General features: G+C 44.6%; 1 protein-coding gene across 1 annotated transcript; it reads left to right on the top strand.

Annotated features, from left to right (window-relative positions):
• The first annotated feature begins 786 nt into the window (after positions 1-786).
• LOC121081986 (ankyrin repeat domain-containing protein 26-like) lies at positions 787-16820 on the top strand. The gene is made up of 8 exons (XM_040581313.1): positions 787-1773; positions 2465-2577; positions 2994-3135; positions 4986-5267; positions 5967-6202; positions 6962-7193; positions 13697-13742; positions 15231-16820. Exons 1-8 carry the CDS (start codon positions 802-804, stop codon positions 15377-15379), a joined length of 2172 nt encoding a protein of 723 aa, XP_040437247.1. The 5' UTR covers positions 787-801; the 3' UTR covers positions 15380-16820.
• The last annotated feature ends 3807 nt before the right edge of the window (positions 16821-20627 follow it).

Here is a 20627-nt window from a genome sequence, read left to right as displayed (position 1 = left end):
GAAGAAATAATCCTCCCTTAGCCAGTTCTCTGTGTGGTGAACGGTAAGAAGCTTGTCATGTTCATTCCCGTTGGGTTAGCTTAGGTGGCCGGGGACTGTACAATGCCAGACAGTGGAGCGCGATGGAGGGAGGAGTGTAGGTGAGGAAAATGTTGACAGTTTTAATGAAAAATGGTATTAAAGCAATAAAACATGAAAAATAAACATGCTCTGTGACAAGCACCGGCAGTTACAGAAAGCAAGCAGGCTAAAAGGTAAAAGCAACCCTAATGCCTAGGCAAACCTAACCCAAGAAACTGCTGTCTCTGAGTCCTTCTCTTGTTAAGAAGATGGTGATGCAGTGAACCTTTCATTTAGTGTCCCTTGATTTTTCTTATAAAAATGGCTTTCAAAATGCCTTATTTCTATTATAGGATGAGTTTGCAACAGAAATTGCATACATCAACTGTAATTTTACCAGATCTGTAGCACAACTAATTCAACCTTAAAGGCAGTATTATAGAGGCATGCACATACAAGAAAGCGCTGTCATTTTAAAAGTTTTACACTTGAGATGTTTTAAATAATTTTATTATTTGGTTGTAGGTTTAAGGGGGTATTGTGTATTTGGGATGTTCACTTAGGTTTTAAGGATGTTACACTTCCGTTGTGTACGTACATTGTACATGTGCGTGGGTTCACAGAGTAGCTTATTGCCTGAAACTTCATCTTTGAAGTCATGCTTTAGTACTAGAAATGTTAAAATGCAGTTTATTGCTGCAGGTTTTTTTGTAGATTCATTTCCCAATTGGCTCTTTATTCATGTTCCCTGTCATTCAGGAATCCAGCACTGAGAGAGAAAAGGATCTGTTGTACAAGAATCAGTTACTACAAGATGAGATTGCTGTGCTAAGGCTAGAAATCAATCAAGTAAGACTTAGGCACCAGGAGGAAGAAGGAAAATCTTTAGAGGAAAATAAGACCTTGAAAGAAAAAAATGAAGCTCTCAAAAAGGAACTTAAACTGAACAAGGAAGCATTAACAGAAACGGTTCTTCAGTACAATGCACAGCTGGACTTACTAAAGACAGAATCTGCAGTGCTGACTTCCAAACTTGAGCAGACAAACGAAATTAAAGACAGACTAGAGACAGAAATCAAATCATTTCATTCCCGCCTGAATGCTGCTGTTCAAGAACTTGAACGTCATCGGTCATCAGAAAAGGATGCTGAACAAAGATTTCACAGAGAACGTGATGAATGGCATCGCTTGCAAGACAAGCTCCATCATGACCTCTCCGACACACAAGAAACCAACAAGAGTTTGTCTCTGCAGCTGTGTAAAGCTGAAAGCAAAGCTAATAGGCTAGAAAATGAGCTTCACCAGTTGGAGCAAACCCTCAGAGAAAAAGCTTTGCTTGTAGAAATGACACAAAAAGAATTAAGTCAAGCCCAGCGTCAGGCAAAGGAATGTGATCGTGCTCAACAACTTGAGAAAGATCCAGTAAGCGAACTTGTAATAAAACAGGAGTCCTTGCAGGAGCGATTGGCCCAGCTCCAGTGTGAAAACCTTTTACTGCGTCAGCAGCTGGAAGATACACAGAGCAAGAGGATCATGAAGGAAGAAGTAGTGAATGATGTGCAGGACCGGTTTAATGATACTCTGAACAAACTCAGAGCTGATAGGGAAAAGCAAATTTATCTCATAGAAGAGCGAAACAAGGATTTAAATGCCATGTGTACTGATTTAAGGGAACAAGTCTTCGAATATGAGACTGACAAAGTAGAAAGAGAGGTAAAGGATATGCTTAGAAAGAACAATTTAAAGTTTGTCCGTTCTTGAAATTATTTTGTTTCTACAGTGTACCTGGTATGTTATGTGCATGGGACCAAAGAATACTGATTTGTTCTGGTTTGTTATGTTTCTCTCGGAATTGCGGAAGGTTTTGGCAAACGGGATGTTAGTCCTCAGATCTAAGCAGAGAGCAGAAAAAAGGTATCCAAGTCTAAGCTTTGATCAAGAAAGGTGATTCTTCTTATTTAGTTCCTAAAATGTTGAAGAACTCCAAAAGATCAGATTCCTCTAGAAGCCCCTGCCTGCTGGTTGGTGGAAGATCCCATGAAAGCTTTAGATGGGTCAGTGTTCTCCCATGAAGTGCATACCTACGTAATCCCTACTGTGAGCAGAGGCACTGCCAAAAGTGTTCTCCAGCATCTTTTCCACCTGTTATGTCTAGAAGAGGATGGCCTTTGCTTCAGCGAGGGCATCTGTTTCTGTAGTTACGTATTGGTCTGTTTGATGTGAAACCTGAAGGGATGGATGGAATAGCCTCAGGAATTCTGTCCCATGGCATTCTGTGGAACGTGGCTAACAGATAGAGACGTCCGGCAGCTTCTCTGTGGAGAGCGCTAGATGCACAGACTGTACGTCGGTATTTTTCCTGTGCTCTGTGTGTGTGATACATCTTTCTTTTCTCTTTTGAAAGTGCGAGAGTGAAAGAAAGGAAGTGAAGAAGCTGGTAGAGTTGAAACACCCAGTTGAACTACGTCTGGCCCAAGAAATGAAAAGAAACTTCGATCTGCAGAAAGACTGTAAGAGGTACGGCTTTTTAGCGTGGTGAAGAGGTATCCCTGCGTAGAAGTCATGTTTTATTGAACTGTAATGTAAAAAATAGGTGTACCTAACTGTGAGCAGATGTCAGCCTCGTGTTAGTTCTTGCAAGGTACTTCTGTACACCAGCCCCTAGTTTTCAATAGCTGCCAAAAGAACTGCAGATGCAGGTTGCCCTGCAGTTCTCCTGGGAAAAAGGGAGTCTTTCATTCCTCTTTTCAGGTGAAATCTGGACTCTCCAAGCGTATGTGGCACAGGAATACTGGTTTTTCCTGGTAATTCCTGGTGTGTCAAGTACATTAAAGATAAAGCAAGCCGTGTCTGTGCTGTTTACATGAGAGTATGTGAAAAAGTCCAGTTTTGTTCCTTTGCTTCATTGTTTTCATGACTAATTTGCTGTGCAGGTTGAAGAGGCTGCTGAGCAGAGCTACGAAGGAGCTAAGGGTGTATGAGGAGAGAGGGGGACTGTCCCAGCTGAATTTGCAGGGAGAAGCGAAGAACAGGTATTCTGAAATGGTCAATGAAATTGGCAGATTAAGAACAAAGGTGAGCTTTATTTTGTTTGGGTTATTGTGGTGGTTTTTCTTTTGTAACCTTTGTTCTTTCTTTATACTTCTTTTCATATTGTTGATTTTGGCTGTATTTCTGAAATTATTTGGCTGGTTTTTGATGTTCCTTCTATGGTCACAGTAGTAGGCGCCTGTAATACTGATGTAGCTCTTAGGGGTAAAGATGGAAGTGTTACGTACACAGCAGTATCTGCGAGGGCACATCAGGGGTAGGCTGTCCTGCAGAGGAAGGGCAAAGCAAGAGCCACAGCAAGGCTGGCAGGGTCTGTGACCACACGGGCCAGGGATCAGCCCCACAGGCCCTCACCAAGAAGAGCAGAAGAGTTCTGGGGACAGTTCTGGGGACAGTAAGCAGAGTCCTCCAAGAGTGCAGATCACCAGGCCGGTCCATAGGGATGGGCAGGTCTGCAGTCCTACTGGGACGTCACGTCCATGGGTGAGGGCCAGGGCTGAGAGCAGTGAAGGCCCAGCACAGGCCTGGCTGCAGCTTGAGGCCGTGGCAGCATCGTCGGGCTCCGACGGATGCATTCCCTCTCGGAAGAGAGGGGAGTAACGCCACCGTCACTCGGAACAACTCTGTGCAGTTGGCCTTGCCCAAGGTCACCCCCTGAAGCCTGTCTCGGGCACGAGTTGAGCAGGAGGCAGGTGGGGGTTTGCTTTTCGGAATGGTGCCTTTGCTTCCCAGGGCACAATGCAGTGTGAGGTGATGCGGAAAAAATGAATGCAGTAACTTATTGCTTACTAGTAGCGGACTCAGTCCGTCTTTCCTGGTCTTGGAGACCCAGAAATGCTTTTGAGGTTGCTCTGGCTGTTTGGTAGCATGGAACCTTTTATCTGCTTCTCTGCTCACTTGTTGCTAAAGTAGCTGTGTTTCAAAGTTATGCTCCTTTTTAGAAGATATTATTGTAGAATGAGTCAACTGCCTTGAGAGTGGCTCATTTTTAGTTCACAGGTTAGCAGCATATTTGTGTTCCTGTTGGAAGAGCTATTTTGAATGACAGGGAATGGAATTGCGTTTGGGCAATTTTAAATAAGTGTAAAGTTTCTACTTATTTTAGAGACTCTTTCAAGTGTTGACTCTGCTGGTTTCCCCCACTTTTTTAAAAACAAAAGATGATGGGATATCATGTTTTATGGTTAATAGGTATAGACGATGGATGTTTCTGGAGGGGGAAAGAAGGGGATAGAAGCTGTAGTTGACCATTGGGACCTATGGGAAGTCTGATATTTCCTGGAAATCTTTTGAAAACAAACCGTAGCTTTGACCTAAAGAGACTGTCTTCTGCCACCACTGCTGCAAAAGCGGTGTTCTGAACCACTACTTCCAGATCTATTAGCGTAATGGAAGGAAAGGGTATCCGTTTCTTGTCTTGTCAGTTCTGTGACGAAGCTTTGACCGTGTGACAGCATGTGACAGTTCCTATGAAGCACGATACATGGGGTTTTTTTCTGATGAAACCAGAATGTGGCTGTGATGTAACTGGGTATGGGTGTGTTTGATTTCCTATGATCGTATGAACATCTCGCAGAAGAATAGCCCTAGTGCTTTTCAGCCTAGCCCTGCGGGTGTAATGCCGCTGGTTTGGTACCTCTTGGTCTGTGACCCACTGCAGAACTGAGGAAGGATGGGAACCTGAGGAATGCTGTCAGAAATGATGTGAAAGCTGTTCTTGTTTTAAAAGAAGAGCCTGGTTTCGCTTTTGTTTTAACACTGAATCAGCAGATGATAAATAGTCTTGATGGCCAACTCCTTTACCAATTTTCACAGATTTGACTAATTTTAGATCCCTCTGAGTTCCCTGTTTTTTTCCCCTTCCCTGTTTACAGGTCGATGAACTTTCCCAGCAGCTGGAGATAGAGTCTAAAAAAGGCATGCAGCTAGAAGCACAAAATCATGATTTGCGAGAGGAGTTGTCCACCATGCGTGGGAGCCATGAAAAACTGGAAAAGAGCAAAAGCCAGCTGAAAGAAGAGGTGGCTAATCTCAAACACCATATGGAGACTAACATGGTGGATCGCAGCCAAATAGAACAATACAAAAGAGAGGTGGAAGAACGAGCTGCAGAAGAAATAAGACAAAAACTGCAAGAAGTCAATCTGTTTTTGCAGGTAAGTTAGTTTCTTATGTGTGTCTGTTACAGACTTCTGTTTTGGTTGTCATTTTTAGGGGTGGTGGTGGTGCCTGATTCCATGTGTTACGCTGTACTTCTGTTTTTCCTGAAGGGCAGTGGGAGAAGGGAATATGGTTGGGCAAGATGCTTTCATGTGCATGCAGTGTGCCTGCAGGCCCTGAATCAAAAACTTGCCCAAGGTAGGTTTTCATTTTGCAGTTCTTGGAGGGGTATCACTGTCCACTGGTCTTGTTCTCATTGTTTAGGTCTTGTTCTCATTGTTTATCCTTGAATGGGTATTGCAACTTAGAGTTGTCACAGCCAGGCATACACATCTTCCTTAGTCATTGCACAAGGGGCAACGCTCAGAAAAGAAGTCACCAAAGCTGCAGGGTGGGGGCTGGGGGTGCGGCATCTCCGTAATTTCTTTGAGGAATGCTATGCCCTGTCCTACAGAGATAGTGTTCTTCCATCAGTAGCTTTGATGAGTAATAGTGCTAAGATGGGGGTTCTTTCTGAATGAAAAGAATCATTTGGTGTGGTAGTTCCAGGGTTGTGCCCTGGTCGCTGATGGCAGTGAGGAGGCACAGTTGCCTCGCTGAATAGAGCTGGGCCCTTGAAATTGGGTACACGCAATTGACTGGCGAGGAGAGTTCTCTTTTTCTTTGCGGTGGTTGAAAGTGTGTATCTACTTCAGATGCAGGCAGCCTCCCAGGACAGATTAGAACAAATCAGAGCCAGTCATCATGCTTTGCTGACAAACCAGCTAGAACACAGAATTGGAGACCTCGAACGTGAATTGGACAGGATAAAAAATACCCAACGAGACAGTATTTTTCAAAAAGAATCCGCACAGGCAGAAGTGGAAAAGTACAAAGACCTGTATCTGGAGGAAGTTAAAAATGGAAGATGCCTAGCAAAAAAACTGGAAAGGTAAGTCCCTGCTCTTTTGGGGTGATAATAAGATACTACTTTTTCCTCAAGCAGTTTTCTTCATTAAATACCTTTTCTACATCTGGTCAGCATTATGCATAGGATAGCATATTTGTGATGAAAGTACCTTAAGGCTCCCCCTGTTCATTGGAACTATCTTCATTTCTCTTCAGTGTTCCAGCAGTAACACCACTGATCATGGGCGTTAATAGTATATTTTTGAAGTTGAGTTTGTTTTAACAGGCAGCCTTTTTGCCAGTCTCTAATCTCCTCTTCTTACTCTTAAGTATGGCAGAAAAGATAATGTCAAGTCCTTTACTGCTTGAATAAGGATAGGCCCTTCAGAGAATGGCATTTGATGCTATGAAGAAGAACAACAACAAATCTTTTGGCTTCCATTTTAGCCCCATGTCATAGGTTTCAGCTTTCTTTGGGAAAGGAAGGGTAGCCCAGAGTTCTTATGCAGGTGATGTACCTTTCAGGAAGAGCTATGTAAACACACGGTGTGCACAGACTGCTTTGAGGCCTTAATGCTGAGAAGTCCAAAGTATTGGTTAACTCTTGCTGCTTCTTGCAGGTAGAGTGACTACTTAGAAATAGGCTCTCCAAAAAAACCCCAGATCCAGTTATGGAGATTTTTTTGGACTCTCTTAATCCCTTCCACTTTCAGAAGTCAGATAATAATCAAAGACCTGGAGGGTAACTTTGCGGAAGTGTTATTACCAAAGATAATTCTTTGTATGCTTCTGAATGTTTCAGAGCTAATGAGAGACTAGCAGAAGCCAACGCTAAGCTCCTTCAGGAGTGCCATAGAAGCAAACCTTTAATTGCAAGCAGCGCTGTCAGCGGTCCAGTTCTGTATTCAACTGAACTGGGACATATTAGCAACAATCTGGCACTGAATAGAAGTCTAAATCTAGCAGGAAGCTTCCTAACCCCGACCGTGATTACGTTACCATCAAGAAACAGAGTTGAAGCCTATGTGGCTAAGGTAAGCGTTTTTAAATACTGTTCTCAACTAGTGTTGAAGAGTATCTGTAAGCAAGGTTGTGCTTTTCAGTCTAAAGTTAGAATCCATTTCTAGTTCCAAACCATATGCTCTAATATGCTAAACCAAATTGCTCATCAAAACAGTACACAACTAGGTGGTAGAAACGGAAGACTTTTGGTCATCAGGGTTATACAAATTTCCAGAAGTGCTCAAAGACCAAAAAATACTGAGATCTAAATGACGGACTGCGTAACAACATTCTTTTGCAAGAGAAACTGTGATGAAGAATACTGTGGCATAGGAAGCTGCCAAAGAAGCTCTTCAGTAAAATTTAGTGCCGATGCCCCATCCCTGGCAGTGCTCAAGGCCAGGCTGGGTGGGGCTTGGAGCAACCCGGTCTAGTGGAAGGTGTCCCTGCCCATGGCAGGGGGGTTGGAACTGGATGATCTTTAAGGTCCCTTCCAACCCAAGCCATTCTGTGGATGACCTTTTTTAAAACAGCTAACTTTATGATGAGTGCAAAATCCCATCAGACATCTTTCTTTGAGACACCTTTTCCTCCTTCACTGATGTTCGTGCTAGCAGTTTCTTCACCGGAACTTGTTTTAGTACAATACCAACAAAGGGATGCTTCAAAACTAGGATGGTATGAACAGGACACGTAACTTCTCACTTGAGTGCGGGACGTATGCTGTGCATAGGAGGCATTTGATTTTGTGGGTCCTGCTATGTGGTGTTATATGTAACTGCTCCTCAGGAAGTCTACAGAGCTTTCTGATTTTGTACAAAAGCTGCAACCTCTGCGTACCTCTGGTCAAAGTATGCCCTGTAATTAGCAGTCAGCATGATAGCACATCCCTCACAGAATGGTAATCGTGATATCATGAGACTTGGAAACCAGATGTCAGTCGTTGTAATCCGTTTCCCACCTAGCATAGGACTGAGGCACGGGCAAGCTTGCCTGTTCAGTCAGTGTCTGTCCCTCGCGTATTCTGTTGTTGAATGGATGTGAGAGGCATTGGCTCACTTTTAAGTCTATCTCGGTTCAGTGGTCCCACCTACACTGGAAAGAATCCATTTAAATAACGTGTCTGCATACTGTGCCTGGCTTAAGAAAAAAACAACAAGCCAAACAACAAAACAAAAATGGACAAAGCGGTGTGTAGGTAGTGCGTAGCAGCGGCAGTTAAGAGATGAACTTTTCTGTACCGTTGCGAATGTGTTTTTTGTGTCAGAGGGGTGGACATAACGCTGCATAAAGAACATGGGAGGCAATTAGTACTGTACCACCTGCAGGGATTATTCTGCACGCAAGCAGCAGAAAGGAGGCGAAATTCAGGGATCCACTACAAAACTGAAGTAAGGAGAAAGCCAGGACAAGGGAACAAGAGGGACAGGGAGCAGGGAGCAAGTGAGGGCAGGGGAAAAAAGAGAGAGAGATGGGAGTGAGATGTTACAAGAAGAAAAAGGCAAAGGAGGAAACCATCCCACTTCTAGGAAAAAAGCTGTCCTAGTTTAAAAGAAAAGGGTTTAACAGTTGTGGTTTCTTTTTTTGAAGAAGAAACAGGAAAAAAAGAATAACCTCCCTGTTACTAAATCCAGCTGCACATCTCTTTATGATATTTCTTCCTGTAATCACCAGTTAGGGAACAACTGAGACCAATTGTAGTGGCACTGCCTGTAGCCTCAAGTCACCTGACGTTCAGTGTATTCAGGGAAGTCTTAAAACCTGGTCTTCTCTGGAGTCCTTCAGAAGAAAGGAACTGAGTTCTCAGAGGTGCAGTAGTTGCTAGAGGACTAGGTGAGTATTTCACTTAGAACTGCGGGCTGAATTGTTCTCAGTCGGGTGCAGTATGTCATGTGCATAACATGCATCTGAGAAAAGAGGATTGAATTGGAACGTAAGACTTTGAAGTCAGGAAGTAACAAAAGGGAAAAACTGCATGTATCCCTCTGCATACAATAATGGGTGGCAAATCTCAATCAGTTTCCAAATGCAAAATCACCAGATGCACAGTCTGTGCTGTCGTTTCCGCAGGAGTCCCGTGCCATTCAGGAGGCAAGTTGGAGCATGAGGGAAGAAATCAGAGATTATAGTTTTAGTCTCTTTTGAAATGCTTGGCTGGTTGTGCTGCCTAGTATTCTGTCTGTTCACCAGACTGTTTCAAAACAGAAGAATTTCTCTGACTCTAAGCCTTTTCTTCACTTCACTGTTTACTTCAGTTATGCCTCAGCTTTGTTTTCCCACTAACCTGGTTCCCTTCTACAGAATTTGCCTTGCCTTTAAATTCAGGATGCGCAGTGCTGCCTTGGCTGGAGATGACACATGTTTCTGCCACTGAAGCTCTAAATGACAGGGAGTTAAGAAGCTGAAATTGCAGTGTGCCTCAGGCAGTCCTTTGAGGCTTCTTTTTTTAGTCAAAGCTCTCTGCAGATTTGGTGTTCCTTGTAGTAGCTTCCTCAAGGTGAGAAGGGCTATTGGAAGTAGGGAACATGCCAGCCATTCTGAAGAGGAAGATGTTTGTGTGAATTTCGTTTGTGCAGAAGCTTTGAAATAGCTTCAGGGGCAAAGAGGTGAAAATAGTTCACACTGCTATTATTCAAAATGATGGTATTCATTCATTGGTCCTGCAGCTGTTGGAAAAAACCCTGGTAAATGATGCTGACAAGAGGAAGAAGTGCTTCACTAGCAAGTGGACACAGTTTCTTCTTTAGACTTAACTAAGGAATTTGGTGTTTAAAGGCTTGAAAGATTGCACCGTTTTCCTAAACATGAGGCATGACTATCAGTGATTACACATAGAGCCGTACATGTTGAAGATGGTCATATCACAAGTTCAGCAAAAAACGAGCGTGTTATTCTTAAAAAAGCATAAAGAAATGTGTTCCATTACAGTATAGCCCCTTCCCCTTTATCAAATATATACACTACAGAAATTAATAACCTTGAAGTGCAAAAGGATCTTTAAAAATACAAAAAAAGTTCATATTGGCACAAGCTTATTAACCAGTAGAATCCCAATCACATGCAATGTCTTTGGTTTTTTTTGGTGGTTTTTATTTGTATTAGAGCTTCAGTAATGTGGAATAAATTACAAGTACTTGACAAATTCTGTGCATGTAATTAGACAGTGACCGTAGCAACTAGCAATTCAGTATTTCAGACCTGCTCCCTTAGTCCATAGACTAAGGCAAGGAATGTCTCCTGCAAGTGCTGCAAGGAGGTTTTGGGACTGGAGTCCTGTTGTTAGGTTTAACAAATGTCAAGCTTAAATCCTAACAGCTGTGCCAAAGGCTGGTGAAAATGAACATGGGTGTCTTGACAGACAAGAACAGTGAACTGTGCAACCAGGGTGAATCAGTGGATAAATGAAACCAGTTTAATGTGGGAAGGGAAATGTCTGCTTCCTACTTCATCTTCCAATTTCTGTTCCATTTCTGATTTGGCTTTCTGCACTCTTGTAGCAGTCTTTGTTGTTAGCTTTTTTACTTGCTTCATTTACATGTAGGCCACGTTCTTGTTTCTCACTGAAGACCTGTGAACTTCAGGCCGTTTTTCTTTCTTCTTCAGCTCCTTCATCAAAAATCTGTCCGTCTCTCTTCTCTGCAGCCAGACACATGGCAAGGTTTGCAGCCAGCATTGTTTAATGTTGGGATGGTATTTATACTGGAAATGTTGTCTGTTTATGCTGTTAGGTTTTGATTAAAACTTACTGATGTGTTCACATTTTCCTAACACTGCGCATATTTTGAACTTTAGTTTGTCCAAGTGAAAGAATGACTGCTGCAGGGGACTTCTCTGCTTTATGTATTTGTAATGCAATGGCTTCTGTGGTAGTTAACCATCTGTGAGATGATAGTCTATGGATTTAATCTGTTATCATGGAACTTTGAGCTCTAGGAGTAGGCTGGTTTACCCTCCTTGCCACTTCTGATATACAAAAAGTTCTTGGTGGTCGCAGCAGTTGTGTCTAGGAACTCAACTTCAGAACAGTACTGGTACTCCAGACTCGGAGCATCATTTCACGGAGTCTTACAGGATCCAGCTTACTCTGTGCTAAAGCAGTCTGTGTGGATAAGTAGTAAGTCAACACCACTTTCTGAAAAAGAACTGTTGAGAAGGTGCCTGCTGCAAATGAACACCTGGTGTGTTACCGCCTGAAGAGATGTGCAGTGAGGTGAGAAGTGCCTGCTCAGGAGGTTTGGGACACTCAGCTGTGATGCCTTTCCCAGGGGTCTGGGGGGAAGGAGAAAAGTGGAGGCAAGTTAAGGTCCTCGGAGGTGTATTTTGCCTGGCTCTTCATTCATTCCCTTTTCAGAAATCAGTGTGTTGGCTTTATTTCCACCTATTTCTCTTCCCTCAGACATGGATGAGAATCACAAAGACATTGATGGAATGAATAAGAGGAAAACAAGACCTTTTTCTTCTCTTGATTGATTCGTACATGTTGCGGAGGGTCCTGTGGACCTTCTAGTCATTGTGAAGACTCAGGAAACCAGGGAAGGTGGTTTCTTCTAACACCACTAACTACTACGACTTTGCTTGGGCTTGGTCCTGGGTTTGGGCCGTATTTTGGTCTAGGCATTAGTTTTCCTGCTTTTTTTCTGTTACCTGTGTCTCGTCTCAGGAGTTAGGGGGTCCTTTCTCCCCAGAATTTTGCTTCTGCTTGTACCTGCTTGAAAACAATCAGAGATTTGGGGGGTCCTTTTCCATTGTTCATGCAGCTCTGTTGGCACAGAGTATTTCAATGAAGTATCACAGAGTGGTGCTTCTCCTGCAGGATCTAGTGAATGCGGTCCCAGCTATCCCTGTGTTCCTGGAGAGAGAGCCCTTCCCTCCGCTTCGCTGGTTTACAGCCCCGCTCCTTTGACCCTTGCAGTTACTGCCTGTTACTGCTCCTCTTGTGTGGGTAAGCAGAGTGGTTTCCTTCCTGAGGCTCTTGCTCTCTCTGTCCTGTTGAGTACCCTGTGCAGTGTTTCCGTTCTTGTTGTTGTTGTTGTTACGCTGCTAGGTGGGTCTGCTCATTTCATAAAATAAATGCTCCTTCCCCCAGGAATTCAGTACTAAAATCAAGAGAGTCGCAGAATGAGTGAGGGGAAGGGGCCTCTAGAGATGATCTAGTCCAACGTCACCGCTGCTCAAAGCAGGGTCAGCCACAGCAGGTTTCTCACTGTTCTGTCAGCCAGGTGTTATACATCTCCAAGGATGGACACTCCACAACCTTTTCTGGCAACTTGTTCCAGTGTCTGTCCATGCTTACAATTTTTTTAAAAAATAATAATTGTAAAAATCCTTGTGTTAAAATTTCCTCTATCTGGATTTGTGCCTATTCCTCTTGTTCTTTTGCTTGGCACCGCTGAGAAGAGTCTGGCTCCATCTTCTGTACTCCCCCCACCAGGTATTTATACACATAGATAAGGTCCCTCAGAGTTTTCCTGTTCTCCAGTAAAGAAACAGTTGCAGCTCTCAGCCTCTCCATATAGCTCACGAGGTCCAAGCCCTGCAGCATCTTCATGGCCATCGTAGCCCTGGAAGCTGTATGATATCTGTTTGGAAATTCACTTCTGCGTGTCACAAATTTGATGGAAAAAATGTAGGAGTAGCAGGTATCATCAAATGTAAACAGCAGCATATAGCGCTTGGACTGTGACTCTTAAATTAAGAGATGTGATTCCTTCTTGTGAAGGCTTCTGAAGGCAGAATCATAAGTGAGAATAACTTAATTCGTAACAATACCCACTTTCTAGGGGAGAAGAGGCGTAAGTGCTCCTTTGTAGTGATCCAGGCTGATTCCAGCTACATAATAAACCCCACAGCACTCGCTGCGTAGAAGCTGTAGCTGCGGTTGTTTTTCTTAGTACACAGTTTGCAAGAAAAAATTGTGTGTGCTTTTATGTTTTTATAAATGTGTGTCGTGGTATTTGCAATAACAATAAAGAAGTTTTGGCATCATCTGTAGGAGCTCTTTCAATTTCCCATCTTAAGGTGGAGAAAAGAAGAATATTGACACACGCTTTTTTCTATACAAATGGTGTATGTCAATCCTGCAGCAGCTGCTGGTGCAGCTCTTCTCTCTGTGAAGTTGCAGAAGCCAGCCTCAACTGGCTGATTTGTCCCTGTGGGTGGCATTTGTACATATCTCGGCATGTAGCTGACATTCTGTTCGTGTGTTTGATGATCAACTTCAGCCATACCTTCACTGCAATAACTGCGCTAGGCTTTCTTGCTTTCTTCCTGTGTATTTTGTTAAATGCCCAGTAATAATCCAGCTGGTGAGTTACAAATTGTTTTGTTAACGTTGCTGAGCAATGAGGCAGCTGCAGCCCGACTGACCAAAAGTTTCTCTTCAGTAGAAATCAAACCCCAAACCAAGATGTGTCTATTTGGAATTATATTTTTAGGTTTTCTCTCACTATGTGTGGATTTTAAGAATGTTTTAGAAGTTTAATATTAGAAAAACGTAACTGTTAAAATATTAACTGTATTTTCTGTATAATTTTAGGTACGGCAGGAACTAGATGAAAAAATCGCTAAAGAACTTGAACAAGGTAATGTGTCACTATGTTAGGGGCATTTTTAAGGAAAAAGAGGAGTGTTCCTACTCTTGAACATAATGGCTTGAAAGCTGTGAAGTTCCTGTGCTAAGCACAGGGAGGTTTTTCTGCTAGCTTTCCAGTTTAGACTTGAATGTGAAAACTTCCAGCTTACCAAAAGATTGTGTAGAATGTTATGCAGTTGCCTGAAAAAGACAAGTGCAGAGAAAACTAACCCACTTCCTCTACACGGGTGCACTTGGCTTAAGCTGAAGTCACGTTTTTCTAGAGTGAATCCTTGAGCACAAACGTCAAACGTAAAAGAAGCCCCGAGAGAAGATGTTTATAGACTTCAGCCATCACTGCTTCTTCCTTGTGCATCAGTTGCATTCCGCACTAAATCATGCTGTTGGACCTTGGTTTTTTGCCGTTTCTTATTCATTGCTTGTATTTGTAGCTTATGTTGCAGTCTTTTTTGAATAAGCAAGAAAAATGTAATCAGTGATATGAAAGATACCCTTTCTTTGGGAAAAGATCATTTCGTAGCACTTAGGCAAACATAAGATGAGTTGAATGCTTTTAACACATAGCATGAAACATGCTCTATAATATGAGGCCAGGTGTCGAAAGAGGAATTCCACCTGTTTCAGGGTAGTCGTTCCTCCAGAGTCACTGCTTTGCTTTGCAGTGACTGGTGCTATTTCAAAGCAGGTGGCCCCTGCGAGAATTTCCTTCTGTTCCTGCATGCTTTTAGTAATACAGAGAGTGTTCAGCTGTAGCTTCACAGCTCGTTCCATGTGTCCGAATGGACACAAAGCCGTTGCATTTCATCCGTGTGCATTTTGAACCTGATTCTGCATCTGCTAGGTGTCATAGAGTGCGTTTGGTTTCAGGACCTTGTCTGAAAAACGTGGCTGGAGAAGAACAGGAAAGGTGGGCTTGCTGTCATTGAGTATGTGTTTTTGTGGAGGAAAGAGGGTTTTGCCAGGGTGAGTTACAAAGACGCCCCTCAAAGAAAGTGCCAGGCTAGGAGACTTGTCCTGGCCTGACTGCACTGCAAAGGTGTTTGCGTTTTCACTGGCGGATTCTTTTTAAGTTTGTCACAGAGAATGCAGAAGCTGGGTTTTAGGAGTAGAGTTCCAATAAATCACTGCTTTGAACATTCAAGGAAAACAGATACTGGAGGTTCGAGAGATCTGCAGGGGGGCTCAGTTTAGCACTGGTGTAAGCAGGAGTCATTTGTGGATTCCCTGAAGACGTTCGCTGTGTAGCCTATAGAATTTCTTTCACTGGCTTTAGAAATACTGTTGACTGGTAAGCAAATGTGGAAAAAGATTGTTTCTTCCTTTGTGCGTAGCCCTTTGATTGTTACGATCCCTTGGAAGTTTTTAAATCTCTTTCTGGATTATAGTCACTCCAGTTATCCATGATGTTTTCATAGTGACTGATTTGGCCCTGTCTAGTGTAAAAGCAACACCGGAATCTTGTTTCTCTTCTCCCTAGCCACTGCTGAACTTGAAGCTGGATCTGCTGGAGCTTCTCGCATGGTATTTTCCGATGGATCTTCAAAAAGTATCCACATTGACCAGGATCCCCTTTGCAGGGCAGTACAGGAGTACCGTGATGTTTTAACCAAAAATTACCTGATTTGAACAAAATGCTGGGAAAAAAGCTCCGGAAAGGATTTTGTTTACATAGCGCGTCTATAGTTTCTCATCCCACAGTTCAGGTGTCAAAATGTGTTTATTGCAGTCCGAATGTGAATTCTGTTAAATGGATGTCAAGCACATTGCACTTGCCTGTTGGTTTATTGATGCATAGGTGTTTCATTTTGCACTCACCATAAAAGCACACCTGTTTTTTTCTGACTAGCAGAATGACTCACCTTGATTCTTGAGCGTGACAGAATTGTCAGAATGTTTCTTATTAAGGTAGATGCATTATTTTTTCTCCACTGATGTTCTGTGTTTTAACGAAAGCATTCCCTTTGTTCTGCTTAATCCTTTCACCCTATGTGTTGTTCATGTTTCCAGTGTTGCTTTAATGCTTAGGACATCGTTTGATGTGATTTGAGCCTGCTGCTTCAGTCCAGATGCCGTGACTGTTTCTGCCGATAAAGTGAAATCTTTACCAGTGGTCATGCTGGAGGACGGGGCACTTTACGTTGCTGTCACCTTATGCGCCTTAGGTTTAACATTACTGTGAGTGTGTAGCAGTGCCAAGAGTTATGTGGTGGGTTTGGTATGTTTGTTTTGGATCACAGAACCACAGAACGGGTGAGGTTGGAAGGGACCTCTGGAGGTCATCCGTTCTAGCTCCCCTGCTCAGGGAAGACCACCCAGAGCTGGTTGCCCAGGACCATGCTGGCTTTTGAGTATCTCCCAGGATGGAGCCTCCATGGGCAGCCTGTGCCAGTGCCCAGTCACCCTGATCGGAAAGAAGCATTTCCTGATGTTCAGCCCCGACCCTCTGTGTTTCAGTTTGTGCCCATGGCCCCTCACGGTATTCATCTTGGGGTTCGTATTAAAGGTCGCTGCAGCTGTAGACATCCCCAGTTACTACATCAGCAGCTGTGCTGTACCTGAAACACTTCATGTGCGGGAAAAATGAATGTTAAAATATTAACTTCCAGTCTCCTCAGTACTTTCCAAACCTTGTATGATAGGACAGCCAATCTTTTTGTTGCTGCTAGCAGCTGATGATGTGGTGGCTGTAGCCCAGATGGTAGCCAGTGTTCTGGGACATTTGTGTCAATAAAAGAAGCAGGTTTACTTCTTTCAGGGAGTTACCTGTTACTGAAGATCTACATTGTCATTTCCTGTCCACAGAAGTCAGTAGTGATCAGAAGATGACAGAACAAAGTCCCAGTTCTGGGAAAGGAAGAATGGTTGTCCCGAGATCAATTAAGACTGGAAAAATCTGGGGGTTTTACCCACTAATTCAAGGACTTGAGTTAACAGGCAGTGAGGAAAGCAATGAATGTTGCTGTGATGCTGTTCCTTTTTATATGAATACATATTTGTGAAGTTCATATACTGTATTTAATTCCAGATATTCTGTTTCAGCTTGAAATTTAATAAACTTTGTCATCTAATACATGTCTTTGTTTTATCGTTCCCCTTCTTGACATGGCTTTCTACCCCTTTCCCTAACCGTACAGCTCTCCAGAGCGCTCTGCTCCTTTCAGCTCTGTTCACCGCTGCACCTTCAGCCTGTCCTGGAGGCCAGGCAAAAGGCCAGCATGTGTGTATGTCCTTTTCCACAATTGTGTTAAGATCAGTTCCCAGACTTTCCCTGTATTTTAGAGCAATCCTCCTTGTGGTTTGGGCAGAAGGTAGCAGGTGAGCTTCTGGTGGCCGTGAAACGCTGGGAAATCCCACAGGTTTTGATCCCCTGCAAAGGAAAAAGGTGTAACGAAATTTCTCCAGCCTGCACCAGAGTGGTCAAAGAGAAGTTCAGCTTTTGCCACTTTCTAGTGTCTCTCCACAGAGGAAGCAGGGACAGAACATCTTGACATTCACGTTGTGTTGTCGGTCACTGTGATAAACTCAGACGTGACCTGTGCTCAAGTTTCCTCACCGCTCTCTGCTGCCAGCTCTTAGTGAGAGGGGAGAGCTCTTGGCTGGTGGAGCAGCAGAACAGAAATTCGGTGTTGGCATCTGCCATAACCGGCATTGATAGCAGTTATGATGAGGCGTGAGGGGGTACAGAGAAGTCCAGGCAATTCCTGCACCCGAAAGTCCATCCCCAGTGTCACTGTGGGGACACTCCTGATGAAGCAGGAGAGGGCATGGCACTTGGGGGAGGCTCTGAGGCCTGGAAGACAGGGAATGTCTGTCCCATCTTCAAGAAGGGCAAGACCGAGGAGCTGGGAACTGCAGCCTCACCGTGCTGCCTGGGAAGGTGGCGGAGCACGTACTCTGGGAGCCGTTTCCAAAGATGCTGGGGACAAGAAGTTGGTAGGGAGGAGTCAGCATGGGTTTGCAAAGGGTGAAATCATGCCGCACTGACCTGGTACCTCTCTAGCGATGTGTGAGTAACTGAGTGGACAGAGGAAGAGCAGTGCGTGTTGCTTACCTTGACTTTAGCAAGGCTTTCTCTGGCTTGTGCCCGAACAGTCAAGTTCAGGTTCCAGAACTTCCTGATCTCTTTCCAAAGAAGAAAGCAAGTGTGTTTCTTGATTTCTTTGCTCAGGTACGTTAGAAACCCTTTGGGGTCAGTAGCTACAAGCAGGTTGCAGATCTTTGCAATCAGTTGTGTGGAATAAACAACTCTGTTTCAGAAAATCTTATCATGCCAGTTGCTTTTTCCTCATGAGCAAATGTGTCAGGAGCTTCCCAGGTTTTGCTGTCTTCAAAATACCTTGTTGAATTGTGGCTACGAAACATTAGTTTTTCAGTTACTCATTGGCAGAGTAGTGGTTGAGTAGTGCTGCTGCAGCACTCGTATGTCTTCCCAGTGAGTCCTGACCTCTGAAACATCCAGGCTTTTGCTTATAATTCATTGCTGATCGCTGCCACTCCGCTCCACTGATGCTCTGCAGAGGGAACATAACTCTGGTACCCTATGAGCATGCTGACCGCCTGTGTCCTGTTTTCATCCTGCCTTTACCTCAGAGGTACCCCTCGCCACACTTCCCTGGGTGTAGAGATAAAGCACTTGTGACTGAAAACAAAGCAGCTGCACGTTCTGTGTGCCTAGAAAAGCCAGTGGTAGATGCTGCTTTACTGCTGGCTCCCAGCGAGAAGCGGAGGTTACTGGCTGCTGGGCAAAGCAGCGTTAACATCCAGCACAGCAGCGAGGGAAAGCCCGGTCCAGTCATTCACTGCAGCGATGACGTGTCTGTTTTCTGGTTGCCAGTGAGAAACCTGCTCTCAAATGTGGGTGGCTGCTCCTTGCTGCTTGTTGGAAACAGCCCCCGCTACCCTGCAAGTGGTGCGGTGTCGTGGTTTAACCCCGGCTGGTAACCCAGTGCCACGCAGCCGCTCGCTCGCTGCCCCCTCAGCCAGAGGGATGGGGAGAGCTGGAAAGGAACGCAAAACTCAAAGGCTGAGGTAAGAACAGTTTAATAATTGAAACAGAATAAAAATGGAAGAATAGCAAGAACAGTGACAATAATAGTTATAATGAAAAGGGAGAGGGAAAGGAAGAAAGGAGCAGGTGGTGCACAGCGCAGCTGCTGGCCGCCCACCGGCTGATGCCCAGCCAGTCCCCAGGCAACAAGCCCCCTGCCCAGCCAGCCCCCAGGTACACAGAGAGCAGGCGTGCCGTCCCATGGCATGGAACACCTCTGCGGTGGGTTCGGGTCAGCGGACCTGGCAGTCTCCCCTCCCCAGCCCTTGCGCCCCTCCAGCCTTTTTGCTAGCGAGGCCTGAGGAACTGCAGTGCCTCACACCAAAGCCAAAGGACAGCGCTGCGCTAGCCCCTAAGAAGGTAATTAACGCCATCCCAGCTGAAACCAGGGCGTGCTGCTAACACATCTGGCAATGCCCGAGCTCACTATGCTGAAGCAGAGCTGTATCCTGTTCCATAAAACAGGGAACTGATCTTCTGTGCAGGTGTCTATCTTGCACAATTTCTGTCTAAGCGTCTGGACCAGTTACCTAGCGTCGTAGTACCTGACCACGCGCTACTCGCACACAGCGAGGGCATGCTGAGGGTTGGTTGTTTGGGGTTTTTTTCATTTTGTCTGTACAATGCAAACAGTGCAGGCAAATCGCATGTGACCAAGGGAATTTCAGCTTCTCCCTGCACCCCGCTGCCAGTGTTCCTTGCACTCCAGAGCAAGGAGTTCAGACAAAGGATGCCTTTCTTAAGCAAGGCAGAAATGTATGAGACTTTGAACAACCAGCATGCCAAGAGATGTTTCCCACTACCAAACCACATCTCTTCAACTATGCCTATTAGTGGAGCTTTTTCTCTAACGTGAGCTTTGGTTTCTTTCCTATCCGTCACACCTTCAGCTCCAGACCACAGTGTCAGGCATTCTACTGCTAAATCCAGCAGGCTGTTGAGGATGTGACAGTGCAGAAACACGTATAGCCCTATATACAAAGATCCGTGCATGCAGACGTGTCTGCAGACGGAGATACCTAGCTAGATACGGGCACACACAGCGTGGATCTCTCTAGCAGCCTACTGGATTTGGCAAGCCCCTTCCTCTGAGTCCTTAGTTTGGGTTCCCGCCCACCCTTGGGCCTCTCTGCTCCCCTGAGCTGGTGCAGATGGGCCTCTGAAGAGCTGGCAGCTCCTCTGATGGGCCTGGGTCAGCTGGAGCAGGGTATTATTCCGTGTCCCACCCCACCTGCACCACGGTCTCCCTGTCCCTTTTGTGAAGGCAAGCAGAACAGCTTTTCTCACGTAACCCAAGACTTAACTCCTCAGTGCCTCAACACCTTCCAGCATGCATGTGGGTCAGATTTCTCACACTGTGTCACTTGTACCCGTTATTTACCCATAAACCCCCAAGAAATTGGCAAGACGACCTTTGGCTGTCCCAATCTCTCCTCATACCAGTGTCTGTTAACTTAACATTGCTGTTGGCTAACTGATTTCTTTTCACTTCTAAAGCAGGTTAACATCACAGAATGCTTAAAGAAATAGCAGTGTGAAAGACAACTTCTTGATCTGCTTATAATTACAACGTCTTTGCATGCCTTTTCCTAGCACAGCTAGCTTGAGAAGACTATGGAAACCACCATCAAACAGAGCTCCTCTACGTGACAGCCAGCAGCATGGCAGCACAAGGTGCAGGTGCTGGGAGGTATCAGGGTACCTAGAGAAGGCCCCTAGGACAAGGGGTGGACAACCAGTTGTTCAGCTTTTACTGTACCATCGGTTTGATTTATCCCTCCTCTCGCCCGCTGGTTACATATTGCCAGTAGCAGATGGTGTTGGCTC

The sequence above is a fragment of the Falco naumanni genome, unplaced genomic scaffold (genome assembly GCF_017639655.2).
Source record: "Falco naumanni isolate bFalNau1 unplaced genomic scaffold, bFalNau1.pat scaffold_103_arrow_pat_ctg1, whole genome shotgun sequence".
Taxonomy (NCBI): domain Eukaryota; kingdom Metazoa; phylum Chordata; class Aves; order Falconiformes; family Falconidae; genus Falco; species Falco naumanni.
This window is presented reverse-complemented; position numbering and strand designations above follow the sequence as displayed.